The sequence below is a fragment of the Cynara cardunculus genome (assembly GCF_001531365.2).
Source record: "Cynara cardunculus var. scolymus isolate 2C chromosome LG 13, CcrdV1, whole genome shotgun sequence".
Classification (NCBI taxonomy): domain Eukaryota; kingdom Viridiplantae; phylum Streptophyta; class Magnoliopsida; order Asterales; family Asteraceae; genus Cynara; species Cynara cardunculus.
The window spans coordinates 25,975,877-25,988,888 of record NC_037540.1 but is presented as its reverse complement, the minus strand read 5'-3'; the positions used below and the strand labels follow the sequence as shown (position 1 = coordinate 25,988,888).

The following is a 13,012-nucleotide window of genomic DNA, read 5'->3' as shown; positions in this document are numbered from 1 at the left end:
CCTTAATACTCCATGCCATGGGGAAACTTTCAACATGACCAAATCTTTGACCAAGAACTCGATCGGTCTTCTATGCCGATTAGCGTATGACTTATGTTGGTCCTGAGCCGCTTTCATTCCCTCTCGAATCACCTGTATTTTGTCGTGTGTGATTTGTACATGTTCAGGTCTAGCTAGTATCTTTTCCCCACTTTCTCTCCAACATAAGGACATACGACACTTACGGCCGTATAGGGCCTCCAACGGTTAAGGCTATAAACGAACCGAATGAACACGAACGGAGGCTTGTTTGTGTTCGTTTGTTTAACTTAACCGAACAAACGAATGAACACGAACGGTAAACGAACGAAAATAATTGTGAGCGTGTTCGTTCGTTTAGAAATCCGATGTGTTCGTGTTCGTTTATGTTTGTTCGTTAACAAGTTAAACGAACGTAAACGAACGAACATAAACGAACAGGCCTAACGAACATAAACGAATAGTCTTAACGAACATAAACGAATAGTCTTAACGAACATAAACGAACATGCCTAAATGAACAAACGAACACCACTATTTATCATCCAGTTAACTATTACACACCAATTGTCCATAGTTTAAAAAAAACAAATCAACATTATCATTTGAACAAAAAAAAAAACAATCCGCTCATCATCATTTGTCAGTTGTCACCTCATGGAAGTTCAATATATATCATATCATCAGTTTCCTACAACAAACAAACAAAACAATTATTAGTTATTGTAAGAAAACAAGTATCATAATTGATAAGATTAAGCAAATTACCTTGGTTTTCTTTTTGTGTAGTCCATAATGATGACGATACCAATCATCTCCGCAAATGAGCATATCTACCGTCTTCGTCCCTAAAGAGGCGCGATGACCATCGATAACTCTCCCACCAACACTAAAAGTTGATTTTGAAGCAACAGTAGTTATCGGAATTGCCAAAACATCAGCAGCCATTTTAGACAAAATTCTAAATTTCATATTTTTCTCCTTCCACCACTCCAAGGCATCAAAATATGCACCTGAATCACCAATGTACATGCCTTCTTCTAAATAAATGTCTAACTCTGACTTCACACTTGCAAAAGTGTCAACGCTTCTAATATGTTGATCATACTTTGCCGCGCCACTCTTGATACCAACTCTAGAACTTAACTTGTTATAACCACTCCTAACTCCACTCTCACTCTTGTCAGGTGCACTACTCATTTGAACAACATTAGCTGCTTTATGTTGTTCAACATACTCTTCAAACATTTTAGTAAGAGTATCTAGAACAATTTTCATTTGCTTAGGTGCCTCATCCGCTGAATAAATGGAACTAAAAGAGAACTCAACCAACTTCATCTTGTATCTAGGATCTAAAATAGCACCAATGGAAATCAACAGATTACAAGTACCCCAATATTTGTCAAATTTCTTTTTCATCTTGAGAGCCATATCTCTCATATATTTGCTCTCATCCAAAGATAAATCATCTAATGCTTCTTTAATCCCATACAACTCACTAAGAAACAAATTAGAGGTAGGATATTCGGAGCCTATAAAATAAAAGAAGTAAATAAAAKTCTATGAGAATTAGGTGATTAGCTTCGAAAAAATGACTTATAATGAAAACCATAAAGAAAATCAATAATACCTGAAATTATTTTTGTAACCTCATTGAAAAGCCCCAAGAAKGAGMAAATAACTTCAACTTTGTCCCAATCTTCCGAGGTCGGCAAGGTCTTGTATGTTGATTCTCGATCGGCATAGTTTACAAACACTTCTTTAAACTCCAAGGCCGTAGACAACATAGCATACGTAGCATTCTATCGGGTACTAACATCTAAGATTAAATGCTTCTTTAATAAGGTCATTTGCTTGGAAAGTTCGCTAAATATATATAATCGACCCGGAGTGACATTCACGTGTTTCACACTCTCACGAACATTGTGAATAATGTCTTTAGTTTTCGACAAACCATCTTGAACCAACAAATTGAGAATGTGTGCACAACACCGCACATGGAATAACTTTCCCCCAATAACAAGTTTTTTCTGAAGATTCATAATTTCCATCAACTTTGTAGCCACCACATCATTAGTTGTAGCATTGTCAACCGTCAAAGTAGCAACCTTTGTCTCAATATTCTACTCTTTTAAACACTTAAAGAGGGAATCATATATACATAGTCCAGAATAAGGTGGTGGTACATCAATAAAACTCAGTATGCATTTGTTAAGCTTGAAATCGGAATCTACAAAATGACAAGTAACAACCATATAATGAATATTCTGCACTGACGTCCACATTTCAGTTGTTATACTCACATGATTGACAGCACTTAACATTTTCTTGATTCTTTTCTTGCCTATCTCATAACTAGCAACACAATTTTGCTTAGCCGATGCACGTGAAATCTTGTTAAGCCCGGGGTTAGCTTCCTTCATAACCACATTAAATAGTTCATACTCAACAAAATTAAATGGCAACTCATGAACCATAATCATRTGAGAAACAASCDCTCTAATCCTACTATTGTCAAATTTCCAGTTTTGGACCATAGAAGAATCTAATTTCCCTGGCACAACCTTTAACTTTAATTGACCTGGATGAATGGTGTTGACGGCTCTTAACTTTGGGTAATCACTAATATGCCTATGCAATGGTGTGGTGGTTCCATCTTTAAGTTTCTTTATCTTCTCACCACAATGGATGCACTCACAAACTTCAGTTCCATTAGCCAACTTCACCAATCGAAAATGTTCCTAAACTCCCGAAGTCTTCTTTCTTTTCCTTTTAGCATATGGAGTAGATTCTTCATTGTTGACTATGTTGGCCTTTTCTCTACCACCATCAACGGATGCCACAACGTCGTCTCCATCATTCGATCCGATAACAACCACTTCAGGAGTACTTTCCATTCTTGATGTGTTTGCACTTGATTCAATTTCCGTTGATTCAGGTTCTTGAGGCGATTGCATTCGATCTAAATAGAAATCATCATGAAAGAAATATGAACCGCTACAAGAGACATCAGACATCTACAAAATGAGAAAAAAACATTTTCAATAATCAAAAAAATAATTTAAATTAACTATATAAAACCAACGGAAATTTAGAAAAAAACAAGTATAAAATTCTAAGCTATAAATACAAGTATAGTTAACAAGCAAACTATGGGTATTGTGGCTTTATATTCAAAATGAAAGAACATGCTTACGCATTTCAAACTGATAGAATCTGCTTCTATGAAACTTATAATATTCTGGGTATTGAGATTGTATGATATGGAAAAGAGATAAAAGCTTAAACTATTTATACAAACTTTAGATGGACATTGCATTTCCAAAGGGAAAATATAAAATTATATATGGGACATTGCAAATGGAAAATATAAAATTATATATGTGAAACACTTCATACCATACATTGCATGTAACACGTACTTCATACATAAGAAATACATATTTATACACCACATAGGTCCCTTAGTACAAAAATCTACCAGTACTGAATACATGGTCCAAAAATTCAAAATACAATTCTTGTACTATTCCACATTCTTCTAACAAAATTACGCATAGCATAGCCAAATCTTCATGCAGATATGCACATAGAAATATATTACATTTTCCCCTTCCCCTTACCGTCTGTACCTCCTGCAATACATATTTAAAATCACAAAATGAGGGTTAGACCAAAAGGTCTAGTGAGTTACCTTTTTTATGTTATTGCAGGGTGAAAATCACCAAAACTTTTATATAAAATAACTTTTCATATATATAACAAATATATGAACAAGTAAGGACATAATTATCAGTACCTTTCCACTTTTCAAGCCAAACTCTCAGCTTTCAGATAATACATCAAAACCCAAATAGGTTTGTACTAACCAGGTTTATCAGAATGCCACTTTTAAACTTTTTCAATTAAACAAGGTTTATTTAAAGTTTCAGGCCAAACCTGTTATTTCTTCCTCAATAACATGCAGACTATGATTGCCAATAAGAACCCTAATCCTAAACCTTTAAATCACAAAGAAATAAAGATTCCAGACCACGGTAATTTTAAGGGCTATAATAGTAAGAGTTATATCACATAACACATATGCAAATGTCACCCTTATATCCAAAGGTACACCTCTCCTTGAAATGTCACACTTATCCAATGGTACACCTCTCCTTGATATGCCACCCTTATCCCATGCTACACCTCTCCTTGATATGTCACCCTTATTTTCTCATCAAAACATTTTTTCACAAAACACTTCCAACTAAAACAGACCGCAGCCATAAGTGTTCAAATGGAATATCATCAGTTCAAAATCATTTTTATCAAAATTCCCATTCTTTTTACAAGAATATTAAATTAACAATTTGTATAAATAATACATAAGTCAATGTACAAATGCAGTCAACACAGACTTGGCCGAACTTCATCTTCGGTAAAGCTTGGCCGGTCTACTAATCCGGATAACACTATACAACCTGTCCGATTTAATAATCCGGACAACACAAGATTTTTGTCCGATTTACTAATCCGGACAACACTCTCGAGGCCTTGTCTGATTTATCAATCCGGACACCTCTTAGTCGTATTCCTACTTCTCCGTTCAATATCAGTAACCGATTTATATTTCTCAAATCCCACTAACACTTACATCGCATGACACTATGTTCGATTTGAAGCTACACCGGACAACATGTGTCCGATTTAACCTAAACCGTTCAACCCTTTGTCCGATTTATCAATCCAGACAACATTCCAAGCGATTTATATATATCAAATTATGACCAACTCTAAATCATACGACACTATGGGCGGTCTAGAGATAAATCGGAAAACACATTGCCCGATTTAAAGCTAAGCTAAGTCCAGTAAACTTTTAAAACTAAATTTAATATGCAATTCAAAGGGATTCAAAACATTTTAACCACTCACCTTTACAATCTTTTAGAAATAAGATTGAACCCAACTTTGAATCTACTTGATTCCAATCAAAAGTAATTCGGTCACCACCCCTTCTTTTAAATCGCACACTTGACTCTCCAAAATGGCAAGAAGAGAAAAATGAAGGCTAAACCTCCTTTTATATCCTTCCCAAACAGGAAGGCGGCTTCTCACACTCCCACATGCATGCATACAAACACCATGCATATATGTTCATATATGCACACCCATTTCATGGACATATATCATGCATACATATACATATATATATATATATATATAGCATATGCATTTCATATTATGCATATAATTCCTATGCATAAAAATTCACATACTAGCATGATCAAATATAACAATTTATCATGCTATCATGTAATCATTTAATAAATAATCATGTATTAATTACATTAGGTGATAACCAGGATTCGGTTATCACAATATGGAAAATATAAAATTATATATGCAGCATAAATGCTTATGTTCTCTCATCTCTGACATTGCAACCAGTAAGTTTGCAGCCATGGTGGGTTGTTCGATTGTTTACAAATATGAGCCTCACATTATTCAACCGACTTTGTTTTACACATATTTTAGATCATTTTCTTTCTAACAAAATCTGGGGGGGGGGGGTTTGCATTATAAAATTTATACACTTATTTGTTCATCCCTGTACCTAAGATAGACGAGAACTATTAAGCCGAAAGCAAAAAAAAATTACTTATCTCATATACCAGGTTCACTTATATATCTATCAGGTTCTCCCCAAAAGAAAATTACATAACTATGAAGCAGGGATAGAGAACGTACCTAGATAGAGACTGTCCCTACCCTTCATGATTGGCGATTCACGAGTTCACAAGTCACCAGTCGACCACCAGTCATGAAAATTGATCTTCCCTTCTGCTTCTACCCTTCACGAGTCACAAACACCAGTCACGAAAATAAATCTGCCTTTCTGCTTCTGGCATTCACTAGTCACGACCACCAGTCGATTGCTACAAACTTGACCTAGAGTTACTACCATACTGTGTGAGAACCTAGAAGACAACCCCAACAAAACCCTCTTAAAAAAGGCCCAATATTAAAAGTCCAAAACCCTCTTAAAAGCCCAATACTTAAAAAAGTTTTTAAAATTTGAATTCAAAATAAATAAATAAATATTATATATTAAAATTAATACATAAACGAACGAACATTCACAAACATAAATGAACGAACATTCACGAACATAAATGAACGAATGAGGCTCTTGTTCATGTTCGTTCATTTATTAAATAAATGAACATAAACGAACTTCCTGCCGAAAGGTTCACGAACGGTTCGCTGAACGTTCGGTTCGTTTACAGCCCTACCAACGATGCCATTCCAATCGTCGAATGGTAGCTATTGTTGTAAGAAAACTCAATTAACGGCAGATGAGTATCCCAGTGTTGATACCAGATCTCTCAATAATACTGATAATCAAGTTAAGAATAACCAAATTATAGTGTTTCAATGAACAAAATGATGAACACTCAAGAACAATGTATGAGCATTCAAAGAACAATCTTGAGTGCCAATAATTTCACTTTATTCAATATGAAAACGTAAAAGCGACATTGATTACAATAGGCTTAATCACCTATTTATACTAGTGATAAGAAGATAACTATCTAGTAAGACTGTCTAGCCAATCTTCTAGGCAAGATAATGTTTATCTAAGAATGGATAAACTATAAATTAAGATAAACTTGAAATCCAGCTGTCGATTTGTTATCTCCAGCTGTCATCCATGGGATGTTAATTCAACCTTATCTTCATATCTTCATCGTATGCCTCTGGTTGAACTGCTAAAGAAAACTCTAAGTGTTGTTGACCAGAGGGGTGATGAAGATGCTCTTTCCATCGTATCTCTGGTCGATTCATCGACCCTCTGGTTGTTCTCCAGACTTGGTCAATTCTGCCTTAATGTCTTCATCGGTCTTCTGGTTCTTCATCACTTATTGTTCTTCATTACTTTTACACTTATGAATTGTGGGGTCTAACAATCTCCCCCTAAGTAATGAAAGAACAAACATAAACTATTCTATGAACAATATTGAAGAACAGAGACTAATCTAAAGAAAAGCATCAATTTCCAAATTTTCATTGGATGATGAATTCTTACAGTACTGGAAGGAAAGACATTTCAATTTAAGACAAAAATTTTAAAAACTCTATTTATGATCTACCTTGAGATATTTCCTAGAAGCGCAGAAGCAGTCTTCGATAACTGAGGACTGTTGATATCTCATGAATGAGTTGATTCTCGTCTTCTCTTGGCACATGAGTTCTACCCAGTTTCTCTCTGATAACTTTCTAAAACCATTCAAGTGTGTCGTTTGAGTACTTGAATGCTTCAGTTAGTCTGAAGAATTTCTTTATCTATCTCTTCTCATGCAGGCCAGGGAAGTCTTCATCAGGTGGAGTGCAGGAGAGTCTTTCGATGCCCAAATGAAGAGCAATCTAAAAATCACTCTTGGCTTGATGCTTAACCAAGGTCTCCATCGTCTTCACAATTGCTCTGTTTGCCATCCCAAATCTTATTCCTTGATCCTGTCGCTGAGCTGTGAATGGATAAAGCTCGATCAAGTCATAGGGATTGAGATTGATCAAGTCATTATCATTGAAGACGCTGACCTGACCATGGGCTCCTCCATTGTGTACTCGATATATCTGATATCTCTATTAGCGAAGGTCCTCATCTTTATGTCCATTACCATCCTTATCCCATCGTTTGAGAACACAGCTTGTGGTGGTTGGGTAGTCTGTCTAACAAACCTATGGTGTAGGAGGTCCATGGATTCTGGCGATAGAACTGGAGGATTGAGAGACAAACTTTCATCGCGATCGTGGTATAAGTACTGATGGATATTCTCCATCATAATTGGTTCCCTTGGTGGAATCTCCGGACGTCTCCTTAGCGACTCCATATTCTGGATGATCTCGTCGACTAAGCTCTGCGGAGGGTGCCTTGATGAAGAGGGAATGTCCACATGCACCGTAGTTGGTTCGGTTGGGGGTTGAGTTTGGGTTATAGGTTGTGTATCGGTTGGTGATGGGATGGTTTCTTGGGTTGGCTTATTTTGGGGTGGTTCAGGTTCATCGGGTTGTGTTTGGGTTTGAGGTTGTTGAGGTGAAGGTTGGATGTTATTTGTTCGGGTTCATTGGGTAGGGTGATGAAAGGTTCTGTGGTGCGAGGAGTTGGTGATGGGGTTAATGGTAGGCTTGGTGTTGGTTATGTGGTAAAAGGCGGGTTGGTTTCTGTTGGTGGGGTTGATGGGCTTTCATCGAATGAGGAACTCAACACGATGGGTTCAGGTATGGTGGCAAGGGGAACATGTACATTATGTACATCTTTAGAGGGCTGAGCCTCTGGTTCCCTTCCTTGGGTTCCTTGGTTTGGTGATGATGGTGGGTTTTGTGTTTGGTGATGGGATGTTGAAGGTGCAGTGGATTCCATTGGTTGTGAAGCGGTGGCCTGATTCTCCCCCTCATGAGGACCGAGACCATGATCATCGGTGTCTGGATCCTCATGCCTTCGCTTTTTGAGGGGGCGGCTTGATGAACAGAAGGCCCTTGTCCTGTTTTTCTTCCATAGTTGTATGTGATCGGCCTATGTGCGCACGCGATCCTTGTTGCATCATAGTTCCATGGAGCGAAGAAGAGAGTTCGTTCGATCTTGATGTAGTAAGAGACTCTTTTTCAGCGCATTGGTAGGCTCAACTGACCTGGCAGCAAACTTGGCACTTATCTCATTGAATGATGAGATTAGTACTTTGGACAGAGCCCTGAGGTCGGCTCTGGTGGCAAACTCCATGCTTGATGATGAAGTGGGTGGTGGCACGGAGGTGGTGGTGGATGTAGATGGAGGAATGGAGAGGTTGGCGAAGAGATTTCTCACCTCTGCAGTGAAGAATGAGAAGGCTGCATCGAATGATGGGCCTACAGGAGGAGGTGGAGGTGGTGGAGGTTGGGGTATGTTGGCTAGCATTGTGGCTGTGAGTTGGGTTAGGGTGGTTTGTATGGTGGTCATTTGGTTGGTGAGGGAGGCTAGGATTTCATCGATTGATGAAAAAGTTTGAAGTGGGGTTGGTTGAGAGATTTGGGAGATTATGGAGGCTGGTAGTGCGTTAAGGATTTGGAAGATGGTGTTTATCTGGATGCTTATGGAGGCTAGGGTCTCATCGATTGCAGTTGCCTGGGCCGTGAGGGTGGTGATGGAGTGTATGAGGAGTTGGTTTCTTTGGGTGGCAAGGGAGGAGGTGGTGTTGTGGTGTTGGGTGATGGTTTGTTGCAGCATCTGGAGACGGATTGTATTATCTCGGGTTTGGTTTGCAAGGGTCGCAAGGGATTGTTGAAGGGTGGAGATATCGATGGATGGTGGGTTTTCAACAATTCCTTGGATGATGAGTTTTAGGTCTTCCAAGGACCGCTGAATTGAGTCAACAAAGGCTTGGAACTCAGCCTTTGTGACCAGATCGGCCATGGGGGTAACCCCTACAACAACGGATGCTGCAGGTTGAGCCTCTGCTCCAGAGGCGCCTTCGTTGCCTTGTGAAAATGTAGGCCTTGAAAGACTTCCATCATGTCCTCGATAGCCCTCTAGTAAGGAGCTATCTCTTGATGTTGCAACTACTTCTTCTTTTTCCTCGGCTTTAGAGGCCGGGTAAGAGAATTAAGTGTGTTTTCCCTTCGCTAGATCAAGTATCGAAGGGAGTTTTTGTGCATGAATGAGAGATCGATCTGAACGATCTTAGGGTTCAGCAATGTCAGAAGCAACACATGCTTCTGGGTGTGTGGGTGGTAGTGTCGAGCCATGAGGCAAATTGGCTCTTATGTCTTCATCGCCTCTCTGTTGGGAGAGTGGCGATGGAAATTGTGGTTTCTCAGTTAAATCATCTCCAGAGGCCCGAAGAATGGCCTCTAGATGGATGGCTGGATGTGGGATTGGACTGGGTCGTCCTTGTTCAATTCCCCTTTGGCCTTGATCGCCGGGGGTAGAGGAGGTGGTTGCCCTTTGGGAAGAGGCAAGGGGATGTGTTTGTGAAGGGCCGGGGGATACACGTAGAGTACCATCATCATCATCATCATCATCATCATCTTCATCATCCAATGAAGATGGCTCCTGTGCTCCCTCGCTTGACTCTAGGGACGGCTCTATGCACTCTGGGTTGCTGCCCTTGGTGCATGGGACAGTAGAGAGCATTTATAAGTTCGTCGTATCTCAGATGTCTCTGGAATGACACTAAGCATGGCTTTGGAAAGTGGCCTGTCGATGGTGTAGCCATCCTTCGAGAGTGTAGATCGATGGCCATGCATCTTGAATAGCGGAGTGAATGGTTCCTCGGTTGGTAGGTTATGTCTCCTCATCGCATCCCCGATGAAGAGGGATAGGAAACGAGGAAACAAAAGTGAAGTCAAGGGCTTGCCGGTGGCCTGGAGCTTACACTTTTTGACTACCGCTGTGTGAATCTCATTATATATGAGGAAAGCATAGTCGAGAGGGATGTTGAAGAAGAGTCCATACATAATCGTCATTATGTTAATGTTTCCTTGATCCATCGACCCTAKCTTGCATGTGAGGGCCCTGTTCAATATGGAAAAGAACATATTCCACATTGGCGGCAAAAACTGCATCTTGAAATCGGAGGCGTTGCGTAGGCCACGATTGTAACCTAGCATTTGGATGAAACAGAGGATGTCAGAGGTCGTGGGTTGGTCAGCATATTGGTCAATGCCGAGCTCTCGGCGGGTTGGAATGCACAGAACCCGAGATACTTTGGCCCGAGAGATCTTGAGTGTGTAAATCTTGTCATTTGGGGCGTCGATGTCCCCTATTATTCCACGGCTGTCAGGGTCGTACTCACAGGTCTGTCAGTATTGTTGTACGTACTTTAGAGGTACGCCATTGTCGGTTAGAGTCAATGCTGTTAGAAGAATGCATTTACGGAAGAATTCGATCATCACAGCAAACCTATCATTGAACAGGGTGGTTCGTAGTTCGATGGCATGATTGTTGGGCTTCATTGGTAAGAATACTATTGTACGGCTGTCGGCGCCGATGGATTGAACACGGATGTCGTTGTCGTTGTCCTCATGTGATGCAGAGGAGGCCATTGTTGATGCAGTTATAGGTCTGTTTGTGCGTCAAAGTCTAGTTGCAGGTTTTTGGAAGCGTAAGGGATGAATGGAGGTAGAAGAAGGGTATTTATAGGTGGGGGGAGGAGAACGTGAAACGGTTTTCTGATTATTAAATTTAAATAATCATGAAAGGGGAAGGCGTTTGGCAAAAGGTGAGTTGATTTGGGATCGTGAGCCGTCTTGATTGTACGTGTCATTAATGTTGGAGGACACGTGTCAAGGCGGGAATAGGGAAGGGAAATTTGAAACGGTTCATGGGGAACAGACCGTATATGGGCGCGTGGGTGGATGACGTATGTATATGGTGTCAGGCTCGTGGGTGGATGACGTTTGGATTATTTGGAGTAATTAAAAAATTATTCCAAATAATATCTCTTTGAAATATTAATCCAAAAACAATTTATATTTAAAATTCCATCTAATTGTAAGATAAATATGAATTACGAAGTTTTGGTCTTCTAAAAACCCATGTTGTATAGTTTTTAGTCACAAAAGCTGCAATTTTGTATAATCTTTAGAAAATTTTCAATTAAGATGGGTTTTTGGATGAAAATTATTTTGTCATGGAACCAGAGGAGCTCTGGTTGAGCATGACTCATTGGGTGAGGAACCAGAGGTGCTCTGGTTGAACATGTATGAATTAATTCATCGATGAAATGTTGGATTATATTATAAATAAGCCTTGGATGACTAACCAGAGGCTCTAGATTAGTATTGACAATCCATTATGTAGAACCAGAGCGGCTCTGATTAAATACACGGTGTATTATGTAGCATTTAAGTGTCCAGAGGCTCTGGATAGTAGAACCAGAGGCTCTGGTATGGAAAATGCATATATATATAATGGAGAGACATTATTAATGAATAGCTCCCCCTCAAATGATGCATGAATATTAGTTTTGAGTTTTAAAAACTCCCCCTAGAACCAATAAGGAGGGTCATTTAGATGACCAGAGGCTCTGGTCTATACAATCAGAGGCTCTGGTTGTGAAAGATGATGAAATTTGTCTAAGTATGCAAATGAATATGTATATGAATGGGTCTTTGAGATCAGAGGGGCTCTGGTTCCAAAGACAATGAATCAAGAGGCTCTAGTTGTGAAGGCAATGAATCCAGAGGCTCTGGTCTTTAGAACCAGAGGCTCTGGATGAAAAGAAGTATGAGAATATGGTTAAGTGCATGCTAGGGAGTATAATGGATGGGCCTTTGAGAATTCAGAGGCTCTGGTCTATAAGACCAGAGGCTCTGGTTGCGAAGGAAATACTTATTGAATAAAAGCTAAGGATTTGCTTTGGACCAGAGGTCTCTGGTTCCAAAGCATGAAGGAAAATAACGTGATATCATGCATGAGTGACCAATGAAATCCAAGTTTGAGACCAAAGAGGCTCTGGTATCATAAGATTGGAATCCAGAGGCTCTGGTCTATACAACCAGAGGCGTTGGTTGTGAAGGCGATGAAAAACTTTTAGCCAATTTTTGAACAAGTGTTTCTAAATGGCCAGAGGCTCCGGTCTTTACAACCAAAGGCTCTGGTTTAGAGTACTTGGTGTTTATGGCCAACATACTATATATCACTTATAGGCATAACTATGAGATATTGAGAATCTCAGGTTTCAAACTTGTGATTGCCTCTAAGTGGTGAGATTCAACATACCCATCTTGCTGACTAGGAATAAAAATATTTTCTCATCAAGAGCTTTTGTGAAAATGTCCGCAAGTTGAATCTCAGTGGGAACGAAGTATATTTCTATATTACCTTTTTCAACATTGTCTTTCAAAAAATGGTACCTTACATCTATGTGCTTGGTCTTGGAATGCTGCACTAGGTTTGTAGAGATTGCTATAGCACTCTTGGAGTCACAAAGGATAGGAATTTTGTCATAATGGAATCCATAGTCCTTAAGCT

The 13,012-nt window shown here is 39.3% G+C and overlaps 1 protein-coding gene across 1 annotated transcript; it reads right to left on the bottom strand.

Moving 5' to 3' along the window:
• Positions 1 to 673: 673 nt before the first annotated feature.
• On the bottom strand, positions 674 to 8,956 carry LOC112524931 (zinc finger BED domain-containing protein RICESLEEPER 2-like). Its single transcript, XM_025134874.1, has 7 exons — positions 8,867 to 8,956; positions 2,823 to 3,035; positions 2,322 to 2,738; positions 1,920 to 2,141; positions 1,649 to 1,820; positions 787 to 1,550; positions 674 to 709 (listed from the first exon to the last, which is right to left on the bottom strand). Exons 1-7 carry the CDS (start codon positions 8,954 to 8,956, stop codon positions 674 to 676), a joined length of 1,914 nt encoding a protein of 637 aa, XP_024990642.1.
• Between the last annotated feature and the right edge of the window lie 4,056 nt (positions 8,957 to 13,012).